Source organism: Centroberyx affinis, unplaced genomic scaffold (assembly GCF_046629955.1).
Source record: "Centroberyx affinis isolate AG114_WGS23_722 - 3 ecotype Tasmania unplaced genomic scaffold, CSIRO-AGI_Caff_v1 ptg001088l_1, whole genome shotgun sequence".
Classification (NCBI taxonomy): Eukaryota; Metazoa; Chordata; class Actinopteri; order Beryciformes; family Berycidae; genus Centroberyx; species Centroberyx affinis.
The window spans coordinates 56,556-68,575 of NW_027279633.1; the positions used below are offsets into that span (position 1 = coordinate 56,556).

At 43.1% G+C, this 12,020-nt stretch overlaps 4 protein-coding genes across 4 annotated transcripts; all 4 read right to left on the reverse strand.

Annotated features, from left to right (window-relative positions):
- Positions 1-764: 764 nt before the first annotated feature.
- Positions 765-2,447, reverse strand: LOC139647496 (dual specificity phosphatase 29-like). The gene is made up of 4 exons (XM_071523398.1): positions 2,334-2,447; positions 1,967-2,180; positions 1,661-1,884; positions 765-1,036 (listed from the first exon to the last, which is right to left on the reverse strand). The coding sequence occupies exons 2-4, from the start codon at positions 2,140-2,142 to the stop codon at positions 783-785; spliced, it is 654 nt and encodes a 217-aa protein (XP_071379499.1). The 5' UTR covers positions 2,143-2,180; positions 2,334-2,447; the 3' UTR covers positions 765-782.
- Positions 2,448-3,620: 1,173 nt separating this feature from the next.
- LOC139647505 (dual specificity phosphatase 29-like) lies at positions 3,621-4,835 on the reverse strand. Its single transcript, XM_071523413.1, has 3 exons — positions 4,708-4,835; positions 4,263-4,480; positions 3,621-3,823 (listed from the first exon to the last, which is right to left on the reverse strand). Exons 1-3 carry the CDS (start codon positions 4,833-4,835, stop codon positions 3,621-3,623), a joined length of 549 nt encoding a protein of 182 aa, XP_071379514.1.
- Positions 4,836-5,396: 561 nt separating this feature from the next.
- On the reverse strand, positions 5,397-8,992 carry LOC139647504 (dual specificity phosphatase 29-like). Its single transcript, XM_071523412.1, has 4 exons — positions 8,921-8,992; positions 7,315-7,500; positions 6,541-6,761; positions 5,397-5,759 (listed from the first exon to the last, which is right to left on the reverse strand). Exons 2-4 carry the CDS (start codon positions 7,467-7,469, stop codon positions 5,563-5,565), a joined length of 573 nt encoding a protein of 190 aa, XP_071379513.1. The 5' UTR covers positions 7,470-7,500; positions 8,921-8,992; the 3' UTR covers positions 5,397-5,562.
- Positions 8,993-10,144: 1,152 nt separating this feature from the next.
- On the reverse strand, positions 10,145-11,517 carry LOC139647508 (dual specificity protein phosphatase 26-like). The gene is made up of 3 exons (XM_071523418.1): positions 11,390-11,517; positions 10,969-11,186; positions 10,145-10,356 (listed from the first exon to the last, which is right to left on the reverse strand). The coding sequence occupies exons 1-3, from the start codon at positions 11,515-11,517 to the stop codon at positions 10,145-10,147; spliced, it is 558 nt and encodes a 185-aa protein (XP_071379519.1).
- Positions 11,518-12,020: the final 503 nt, after the last annotated feature.

Below are 12,020 nucleotides of genomic sequence, written 5' to 3' on the forward strand. Positions count from 1 at the left end.
GATTTCTGTCAAAATAACAAAGCATATCTCAGTGTTTGTACCCTGACAATTCTAAAACATTTCAAAGTGTCCGGAAGTGTGGCAGAATTTAAAAAGAACTAAATGATTATAATGATGAATAACAATAAAGAAAAATATAAATTTAGTCCAAAGTTGATATTTTACATAATGCCTTTAAAGTTACATTTTCATTCCATCTGTAGATTTGTTTTCTATCTTTATAAAATGTTGGATTTATATTTTACCGAAGTGTAGAAGAGTAGAGCCTGTGAATAGACCAAACTAAGCTAATGGATTGCATGTAAAACGCAACTTGTACTTGTGTTTTTGTTTATATTGCTCTTTTGTAGCCTTTGTACCTGTACAGAGTTGCTGGTAAGAACAGGGGGGAAATACCTGGCTATGTGCACAAAAATTGGACAGAATGACATTCTTGTATTTATGACTTTTCTCCTTTTGTCAGTCACTTAAAATGCTGTACATTTTAGCATAAGAATAAATTATGATTGACCATGTACATGATTCTGCTCTGTTGATTTAATACATTTACTGAGTGGGAGGGGACAAACGTTGAAAGCCTTTATCCCCCTTGAAAGTTTGTTGACAAGATAGATTTTGAATCTATAGTAATGCAAGCAGTTCTTTTCGCTACAGAAAAGTATTTTGAAGTAATACAGGAAACCCTCATGTTGCTTCTTACTACCTACTTGTTAGCCTATCATCTCTGTGCACATGCAGTTTTTGTGTAATCGATCCAAATTAAATGCTTCCTTTGGGGTGCGTCATGTTTCGCTCTTGTCGTGGTCATCTTTCCTCTCGTCATGTTGTCCGTCTGCGGAGCCTGTCCTTTCTTCCAGGAGACGCGTGTCCAGCTGTCTCAGCTGTTTCAGGAAGCCCCAGTTGGGTACGATGCGCCTGCGTTTCTTCACGTGCTCGATGGCGTCCACCACTGTCATGTTCTTGCAGATCATTAGGTAGGCCAGGAAAAGGGTGGCGGACCGACTCCTTCCCATGACACAGTGTACCAGGAGTTTATCTGGAGATACATAAAATCACTTTATGAATTAACTGATCAATTCCAATTCAACTGAGGAACTGGAATTGGAATTGGAATTTGAAAAAAAATACAGGAAACAGAATTGAATTGGAATTTGGGGAAGTTTCATTCAATGGAATTCTGCGAAATTCTGTGTTTTTTTTGTTTCTTCTTACCTTTTCATATCTGAGAATACACATAGTGTTATATATTATCAATACTGAATATAATAAAATATTGAAAGTACCTTTCAGGTGGTATTTGATACATAACGTAATGGTAATACGTACATTATGATTGAATATATTTGTTCAACTGTCTTTTATTTGATTCCTAATGTTTGATTTATAATATTTATCAAGTCAAGACAACCTCTCTTAGAAGTGGAATTTCACAGAATTTAATGAAATTCAATTCAATTCCAATTCTGTTTCCTTAGAGCTGGGTGCAATTCCAATTCCAACTCCAGGAACTGAATTGGAATTTGTCATGCATTCTCAATTCAATTCATGAATGGCCCCAACCCTGATATAAATGATAGTAGTTAAAATTAGGGAATTGTTATAACATTACACAGATTTTTTTTTTGTGTGTGTGTTTGTCCATGCAAGTCTATTGTCTTACTCTGAGGTTTGCTTAGTGTTTCATCAATGAATTGGGCAGCAGAGAAGAAGTACTGGCTGAGGTCAAAGGTGGGAACGTCCTCTGCCACCACGCCATAGTAGACGATGTCCATGTCGCTGTAGTACTCGGCTCCTGTGTCCACGTTGTTCCATGTCCCCTCTGCTGCGTTCAAGATGTGTGTCACGTCCAACTTCCTCAGATTATACTTGTCTTTCGCTGTCTCCCTGTAAGAGGTCGGTGTGAATATTCTAATTCGGATCAGCTGTTATCTTGTGTTTTATTCAGGCTTTCTACTGTCTTACTCACTCATCCCCGATGTAGACATTAGGCCAGACCTCGTTGACGTGAGTGTACGCCACACTCCCACGGTTAAGGATTTTCTCCAGCTCATAGCCCCCAGGTGTGACATATTCATCCATAGATGCCTCCGCTGCCTTTGCAACATTTATCTTCATGCCAGTCTTTGACTCGTGAGAAGTCATTTTCTCACTGTAGCTTCCTTTCACACATGATGCATTACCTTGAGGGGGGGAAGAAAAAAAAGAATTTGGTTTGCCACAGTTCCCTTTTCCCTCCACCATTTTTCCATATACAATGATATACTCGCATTATATTTCTTTCACATGCATCACTGATGCTTCCGCTGTTACAATGCAGGCAAAGCACAACTCACCGGGAGATTGAAATCCTCGCTTTTCCTACAGGAGAATTTGGTTTATTCATTTTGATAACGTGTTGTCAAGCCGTCCTTAAAAACAGAACGAGTTGAGGTTTAATTCTGGCAGGCTTGAGTCGGGGCAGAGATTGTGTAACTGGTCTGTGACGGGCATCAAATGCAGGGGATATTTTTAGGGCTGTGATGTGGCAGCCCCCCCTGACCTTAGCTGCCGCGCTCCCTGCCTGTGGGGAAAACTTCCACCCAGTCCCTGCCATCCACTTCTAAACACACAACTTTAATCTCCGCTGCTGGCAGGAAGCCGTGCTTATCCAAACTTTGCACTTGCCAAAGGATACCCATATTCACTGGAGTGAACAGGGCATTCCGAGCTTCTGCTCAGCCATATGAGCGACTCCTTGAAATTGTGTCAGTCTCTCTCAGCCCTTTCTGCATATCTTAGACTCCAGGAGAAAGCGGCTCCACAATACCCGTTAAGGATGTTCTGCATCTTCTCGGGCCCCCCGGGGCAAAGAGAACCGAAATGTGTCAGACTGTTAGACAGATGAGGTTTTTCACAAGATGGCACATGCCTTTGATTCTCTGTTATATGATATGCATGGTCCATTCACTGATCTAAATGCAAGCCCCAAAAGTGAGAGTGTGATGATGGCTGTATTGCAGAATGGCTGGATGAAGCTGGTAACATGTCAGGCAGAGTTTTCACACCATCAGACTCCTTTATTTTTCCCTCATATCTTCATACTCTGCCATCATTCATTCTGACAGTGAAATCATTAAACCTGTGATATCCAATTCCTTTTATTTTGACAGCATCTCTCCCTCTCTCTCTCTCTCTCTCTCTCTCTCTCTCTCCGCGTGCTCTGGAGAGTATTTCTTATTAAGATGGCTTCAGTGTTTCATCTCTTTTCAAAGTCTGACCTGAATCTGTATACACGCTCAAAACCATGCTGGCATATTTCTGTCATCTTGTATCAAGCCTCTTAAGACATCACAGTTTTAATAGTACGCCGCTGGATTTCAGCAGTTTAGACACAGTATTTTGAGAAAAAGTGAATAAATAAGTGGAGCATTGTTTATTTATAGGCAGACGCCGGCTTTGTGTTGTTCAAGCGCGGGAAGGGTTTCGTCTGTTGTGTTGCGTTTGTTCGAGCGGCTCTAACAAGCAGGAGCCAAATTCTGAAATTTGTTGTGATATTGATTGTGTTAGACGCAAACTATGCCTTAACACCCAGAAGTCCGGGCTATGAGGAAACTCTCTTGATGCGTCAGTCTATAATAATATCACTTCCTCTTCCTCTCCGGGGCCAGGGACGAGTCCAGGTGGCAGAGCTGGCTCAGAAATCCAGCGTTTGGGAGGATGTTTCTGTGCCTGCGGACGGCCTGGACTGCCTCCACGAGGGTGAGCCTCTCCCTGATCATGAGGAAGGCTAACACAAGAGCGGCCGACCGGCTGATTCCCCTCGCACAGTGGACCAGCACCTTCCCTGCATGGATGATAGAGAGAAATCACCTCAACTGTCAGCTGTTTCTACAAGGATTGCACTCTGTAGCTCATACAGCCAAATAACTAGCATAGTCAGTGATTCTCAACCTTTTTCATATCAAGGACCCCTAATTTATCACACATTAGGGCCTGAGAATATTTTTTATTGTTAGATATGATTTTGTCCAGAATTCCATGACTATCTGTATTGTAGATAGAGAGATAACAGTGAAACTATGATCAAAAGAGTCATTCTTCTACATTCTCTAATTGTGTTAACATCTTGTAAATTAAATAATGGTGGGGACCCCCTGGAACCCCCCTCACGGACCCCCCGGTGGTCCCCGGACCCCACGTCGAGAACCACTAACTGACTATGAAGGACACGTGCTCCTAACGTCTTGTATTCGGATCCGTCTGTGGCTCAGCTGGACCCGCACCTTGTTGGGCCAGAGCTTTGTGAATGAAATCGGCAGTCTGAGTGAAGAATGGGCTCAGGTCAAAGTCTTTATGGTCTGCTGCTTGCACTCCATGATACAGTATGTTGGTGTCTTTGTAGAAGCCTGGGCCGGTGTCGATGTGCTGCGGCCCGTCGGCGGCATTCACCACATGCGTCACCCCGAGATTCACTAGGAGGCATTTATCCTGAGCAGTTGCCCTACACACACACACACACACACACACACACACACACACACACACAAATGGCAGCTGTGTTTCCCTGCTGTAAACCCCAATAAATACACTTTCCAGCTCTGACTCAAACGTACAGATTTCCACATTTTCCATTCTTTAGCCAAATGAAGAGCGTGCTTGCATTTGTCACAGTGTCACACCGAAATTACCATATTGCAGCTGAACCCCCGAGGTGCGAATGTCACTTACGCATCTCCAACGTAGAGGTTGGGCCAAACCTCGTTGACGGCGCCGGTGGGCCGTCTGTTCTTCAGCAGAAGGCCGAGCAGATCGCAGGTGGGCGGTGTCTGATACCCTGGCTCCTCCTCTGGGCTCATCTCTGCTTCCTTCACACAGCCCTTAGCCATATTGTATAATTATGGCAAATTATACCAAACACAAAGGTTTCACAGTTAGATTACTTACCGAAATTCTCTTTTTTGATTTGCTTGATTTGGAAAGTTGTGCAAAATTCTGAAGTTTTTTTTGCTGTTTTTGATCCTCCCAAGTAATTTTTTTTGCTTCCTGTAGGCGTTAGGAAAGGAACTAGAGTCAACTCTATTGGTGTAGCTGGCTCTGTTTTACATTTGAGCTAGTGGATAATGTTGTTTCAAGGCTGCACCTTGTTGGAAAGGGACAGCTGAGTATGCCTATGTCTAGGCAGGAGGGGTGCAGGCTATTTATTCCTCAGATGATGATGACAGAAGCCAGACTGCTTGTGTTGTGACAACTTTTACTATCCACCCACAGCAGTGTTTCCAGTTGGAATAGTGTACTTGAATCACACCATTATAAAATATATTGTCAGGTTTCATTCAAAGCAAAGCAAATTGTAACAAATGTAGGAATTTATTGCAGTATCAAGCACTTCAATTACTTCACACATTGTCAATGGGCAAAAATGGAATTAATAATGAAATATACTTAAAATGTGCTTTTCTTTACATTCATATCCTCTACTTCTAAACCAGATATTGACAGGAAGACAGTGTGGAAATCCAAAGTAATGGATTCATGGATTTTTTTTGGTATCTCAAGTCCATCCGCTGAGGCTCCAGGAGCTCGTCATCGTCCCTGGCAGCGGAGCTTTTTGTCCAGATCTCGGAGCTGCTCCAGGAAGCCCTCGTTAGGGCAGATGTTCCTGTTGGCGCTGACGGCTTTGATAGCCTCCACCAGGGTCATGTCCTCGTGGATCATCAGGTAGGCCAGGACCAAGGTGGAGGAGCGGCTCAGGCCCATGGCGCAGTGGACGAACACTTTACCTGGCAAGCAATCCAAACAAGACTCAGCATCAGTGAGGTTTTGGCTCTGCGTGCCTCGGCTCTAGCGGCTCTCCGTGTCTCATTTTCTACCCTAGCTGAGGAACAACCAGTGGATTATTGTTGTTAACTTTTTCTAACTGTCTAATTTGTTACTCCTCCGTGGATTAAAAGCCCCGCACATCACAGAGTGGAGCACTTCTAACTACTGCCTAAAAGTTTTCAACAATGTTGCAACAAATGTTTCTACACACGGTAATCCCTGGTTCCTTATCATGCCTGAGGATTAGGGCGCAGAGGAGCGCGTAATTGAACTGTCTTGGCGGCTGTGTATTTCTACTGGGGATTACTGTAGGCCCCGCCACACACTGGAGCCCCCGATCAGCCAGCATGTGAAGGAGGAGGCCTCATCTTATTACTGTCATGTCAGATACTGCCTTCACTTTGCATAACAGGAGCAGCACAGGCCACAAACATAATTGTGTAATTTCCATGTCCAATGAAAGTGTTGCTTACAAATTACCAGGGCAATCCATTTAAAACCAATTTTCCTGTCCAAGGTCTGAGCTTATGAGAAGATTACCGTGGGGGAAAGATATTAGCTTGATATTATGTTTAGTGTTTGATTTGCATTTTAATGACTAATACAACTGGGGGTTGCTGTAATGGGAATTGACTGACAAATGTTTCCGTACCTGTTCTTACAGAAAAAAAAAACTGTCTTCTACTGAGTTCACGTTAAAAAATGATGAGAAATAGCCTGTGCATGTGGAGAGTTCCTCACCTGTGGGCGAGCTCAAAGCGTTCTTTATGAAATTGGCCGCCGGGTAAAAGAAGGGACTCAAGTTAAAGGACGGCATGTCAAAAGCCTCCACTCCATGATAAGTGATTTTTGTGTCTCGGTAGAAGCTGGCCCCCGTGTTCACGCTGAACTTCCCATCAGCGGCGTTAAGCACATGGGTGATGTGGTGCGCCTGGAGTGTCCTCTTGTCTTTGGCTGCATACCTAATGGGAAAAGCAGAATTATATGTCAGCTCAGATAAGTACAGGAAGAGGTATCTCTATCTTCACAGCATCACAGTCCAGGACTGTAAACAGAAAGGGGCGTAAAAACACATGCTGACTTAAAGGGGAAGTTCTATCGATGTTGTTTCTGTAGAGGCTGATAGAGGTCATGGATTACTTAAAGCTGCAATAAGCAAAATTTTCTGACTGTAAGAGGGTGACAGAAACATTACGCAACACATTTGTAAATAACACACAGCAAAGCCTTTGCACTACAGAGGCCTACCAAGGACAAACATTGCAAAGCACCGTGCATAAATGCTAACAGCTAAGCTAACCATACCTATAGAGAAGTCTCGCAGGTTACCAGTCTCCCATTACCAGATCTTTCTCCCACTAAAGGTTACAAGTCCCACAATGACAAGTGAAGGTTTATATCATTATGTCTCAATGAAACCTCCACATAGCACACATTCATGTCAGGATTGGTTATGAGGTCTGATATCGCTTATTGCAGGTTTAATGCCACTTTAAACATGATGCGCAGTCTCACATGTCTCCTATATAGATCCTGGGCTGGACCTCATCCAGGTGGCCGCTCGTCCCTTTCTTTGTCCACATCAGCCTGTGGAGCTCGGAGGCCGGGGGGGTCTCATACCTGCTGCCCGCCCCCTCAGGACTGGCCAAGCAGCTGATGCCTCTGGGCATACCTGGATGATCCACCTTCTGGCTTTGCAACCTGTCGCATAGAAGCACCGCGTATTGCAATCTCAGAATACCACGACTGGGAATTTCATTCAGCATTGTCATTTAACCGACAGCATTCGCATGTGCTACGAAATGGTCCTGTGCCAAGTGCTGAGCAAGTCATCAAAAAGGGGGGCAGGAGATGTCTCCATATGCTCTGGGTAAGGGCAAAATAAAGGAAACACATGTACATGACTGTTGTATGGTGAACTGTTGGGCATGGTGGTGGTAAATGTTTTAGACACCATCTGAATCTCCTGTGAATTCTCAACAGGGTGACTACTGATGACGACTAATAGGGTGTCTTATAGTGGGAGTATTGTCATCCTAAATGACACTGCTACTATTAGGAGTGAAATGCATTGTGGGATGAAAGTGATCTGAGAAGACGTTAAGCTTGGCCTAGGCTTTTAATGTACACAATGATTATCCTAAACCATGCCAAGAAGTGCACCCCACACTGGGAAAGAACCACCGGAACAGACAATAGTAAGAAGACTTCATGATGATCTTTTTTTTTTTTATCCACAGCCTGCACACAGTAGCTCTTGGTAAATGTATCTATCTCTTGAGATACGGTAGATTGGTATTCAAGGACTATAAACGTCAGCTTTTCATTTCCTCGAGGCAAACCCGACCTGTGCATTTACAATTTACACACTGGGCATTGGCGAGGCTTATACTATGCATACTGTATACATTTGCATCCACTTAGGCAGCTGTGTGATTCTGCTCTAGGCTGGCGACCATACTAATGTTGTGTATGCATTGTCATTGTAAAGAAACGGATGGCGGCTCAGCTGCCGATATGCATTCTGCCGGTTTATGGAGACATAATGTGGCACTCAGCAGCGGGGGTTTGGAGACTTATTGTCGCGTCCATAGGGATGAGTCATTGAGACCAAATCTGTTTCAGTGACCTTTTGTAAAGCTGCCGTGGCACATGGAGGTGCACTCAAACATCTTGATGGCTTTATCCATCACAGGGCTTTAAACAAGTGTATACATGCATGTGTGTCACTTCTCAAATGCATAAGAACATGAATATGCAAGAAAACCTGTACCTAACCTTGCAAATGCTCCATGCACTTGTGTGTATGTGCATGTGTTAATCTGCATGAATCTTGAAGGCACCGCAACGTGTGTCTCTGCACAAGTACAACATGTGCCTAGAGTACCTGGAGGCTCTTCTTTCTCCTCATTGATCTATAAGTACAACCCTTCCCTCCCTCCCACAGTCAGGGCAGAGAACTGATTTCCCTGGTGCACATGTTGAGCCGCAGCACTGCTTTCATAGCCTTCCCCCCTTAGGCTAACCTGTCCTTCCTGCTCCACTTCTGTGTAATTAAAGATGCTATGTATGGGAAAGTGCCCACGGTTAACATGGAGGGCAAATAAAAATGGCTTTTTACCTCCTCCAGGCCTCCTCTTGCCGGCTTTATGAATTACAGTTCCCTCTTTAGCCTTGCGGATATGGTTCGTCTGGATTTGTGGGCAAATTAATAAAAGAAAAAAAGTGGGGGTGATCCATCATGCAATGCAATATCATCAAAGTACATCCTCATTTATAAAAGTGCTTCATAAACATGTTTACCTTGCAAATGAAGGGAACATATACAGTACAATATGTAAATATATACACTGCACTTTATATATACTGTACATAGTAATAAATACTTTGCAACATGGGCTTATATCTCCAACACAGCTGGTAAGAATTACATTGTTAGTAGACACACTTGCCTTGGATGGAAACGCCGCTTGTCAAGGTCTCTCGCTCTCTCTCTCTCTCTCTCTCGCAAGAGCTACATGTAGGTCGACAGCACAACTGTCGGCGTTCGCCTTGGTGATCTACCCCACAACCTTTTTTGCTATTTTAACATCTGAATCCCGGCTCAAAATAATTCTGGCATCATCTTCTGCATTCCTTAAAGGTTATCCGAGCTACCAGCACAGGGAGTGGGATAGGACACTGGTTTTTCAATAGCAGGAGGATTACATCAGAGGTGCTATTTGTGCATATCTCTGCCACAGTGATTATTCTCTATGGGGAAATATGTTTATATCCACACATGTACACTGGGTGATGTCAGTGTCCCAGTTTCTGATCTCTCTCCTTTAGTTTATATGTTGATCATTTAGTGAAAGAATGCAAAAAAAAACAGACACGAGGTTTACTTTTTTTTTTTTTTACATGTCCAATAAATTTCAATAACTTCAATAACTCATTGGAATTATCAGCTATTTAACACTTACAACTGAGGTAAAGTGGAAAAAGTGATATGCTGTAGATTGATTCCCATTATGAATTTTGCATTGTTGGACTTTTCTATGATGCATCACCTATAGAGTTTACAAAAATGTGATACATGGTCAAGCATTTTCCTTTATAACATTTGGTCCATTCTGCTGTAATACAAAATGAGGTGCTGAAAAATAGACCATCGCACAAGCATGAGAGATAAAGGTTTCAAGACTTAAGTAATCATCACATCCCCTTATCCTTAATCCTTAATTCACAGTAAACTTGTGTTGGTTCTGCAACCAAACTCCATTTTTGGTAAGACGTTCTTGTTTTTTTGTTTTTTTTGCTGCTTCCAAAAACATAAAAAAAAAAATGTACGAAATTCCCATCATCACAGGATCTGACATGTTTTCTTTTTCCTCGTCATCTGAAGATCCAGATCCAGCAGCAGCGCCAGGAAATTCCTATTGGGGTAGATGGCTCTCTTCTGGACCAGCTTCTGCAGGGCCCGCTTGAGGGGCAGGTGATGGTAGATCATGAGGTACGCTAGCACCAAGGTGGATGACCGGCTCATTCCCATGATGCAGTGCACCAGAACCTTCCCTGAAGAACAGAGGGGACGAGGGGGGGGAGAGAGGGACGTGGAGGAAGGATTAGCGAGAGGCCTCCATCTTATTAATATCATACATGACTGCCCGTCTCAAACTGTGGCCCTTCTCTTTTCCCCCGCTGTGAGCTAAAAATAGTGTCCACAATTCATCGCCTTTGTTCATTTGAGGTCCCTTTGCAGACTGGGCCTGACTGTCACTTTAATCCCATCCTGTCCTCTGCTTGATAGCTACTCTGAAAGGAGCCATGGTCACATTATAGACTTAAATTCTGCAAGGTAAGACCCTTATTATTACTGCTGGGTGAAAATAAGGCTCTAATAAGTTCTATACCATTACAAGCTGCGTTGCATTGTGACGACCGGTGACTTTGAAAAGACAGCATGGGACACTAGGAAGTTGAATGAACAGGTTTATTAAGGATTTATGAAGTGGCATAAAGGATATGATGTGATGTGCAGGAAACTCAAATGAAAAGAACTGCCATATTTTGCATCAAATTACTCAATCAGACTTCTTTATAGCTATTGAATGGCATTGAATCACTCACCGCACAGTAATTGTAATAATTCATATATTATTAGAGAGAAGCCTCAAGGAGTCTTACCATCAGGTGATTTCAGTGCTTTATGAATGAAATCGGCAGCAGGCTGGAAGTACATGTCCAGATCAAAGTGAGTGGAGTCATCTGCTGGAATGCCACAATACACAAAGTCGTTGCCATAAAACCTTTGGTCCCCTATGCTGCCTCGCTTGGAGTGAGCAGCATTTAATACATGAGTTATGCCTAATTTCTGCAAGGCAGTCCTGTTTTGGGCTATTGCCCTAGCAAGACAGAGAGACAAAAAAAGGTTCAACACCGGTGTGAGTGCGGAGAAGCATGACAGCACAGTATTTCATGTCAGAATTTGTCAGTAGATATGTCATGAAATATGACCTTGGGAAATAGTTTCATTTTATATCACATTAAAGAAGGCATGGTTTCACATTTGCTTACAGGGCAAAGTTGAGATAAAATGCATACTCACACATTCCCTATGTATATGTTGGGCCAAACCTCATCAATTTGATTTAGCTGCAGTCTGCATGTGTCCAAAAGCTTTTGCAGATCCTTCACAGTGAGATACTCTTTCCTCTTGTCTTTCAGTGCTGACATTTTAATTCAAAATCCCCCTCTTGGATCAATTACTATCCCAAATGTTTGTTGTATTAAAGCTGTTACTGTCTACTCCCGCTCAGGATGATCTGTATGAGCAGGTGTTCATCTGCTGTCACTGGACAGTTACCCAATTTAGTGCTTAACCTAGCGTGTAGTCTTACTCATGCAGAGGGCATAACAACAACCGCCGCAGCCCGGGCCTGTTTTTCCACACTACTGTGGGACTCTAATTTAATAAACCTCAAATACAGATGAATCATTCCATAAAGCAGTGATAATTGGATGTAATTATGGACAAATGTTAAAGTGCATTGCTTACACTGGATCACAGCGCGCTGTAATACTGCAGCAGAAATAATGGCTCATGCAGCGGGTTCACCGCTCTGACTGCTCAGAGCAAATGTCTCATGAAAGCAAATGGGATGTAGAGGAAAGAGAGTAAGCTGTGCTGTGAGCTGCGCCCAATACCAAATAGTCCTCACATTGCAAAAAAATCTCTC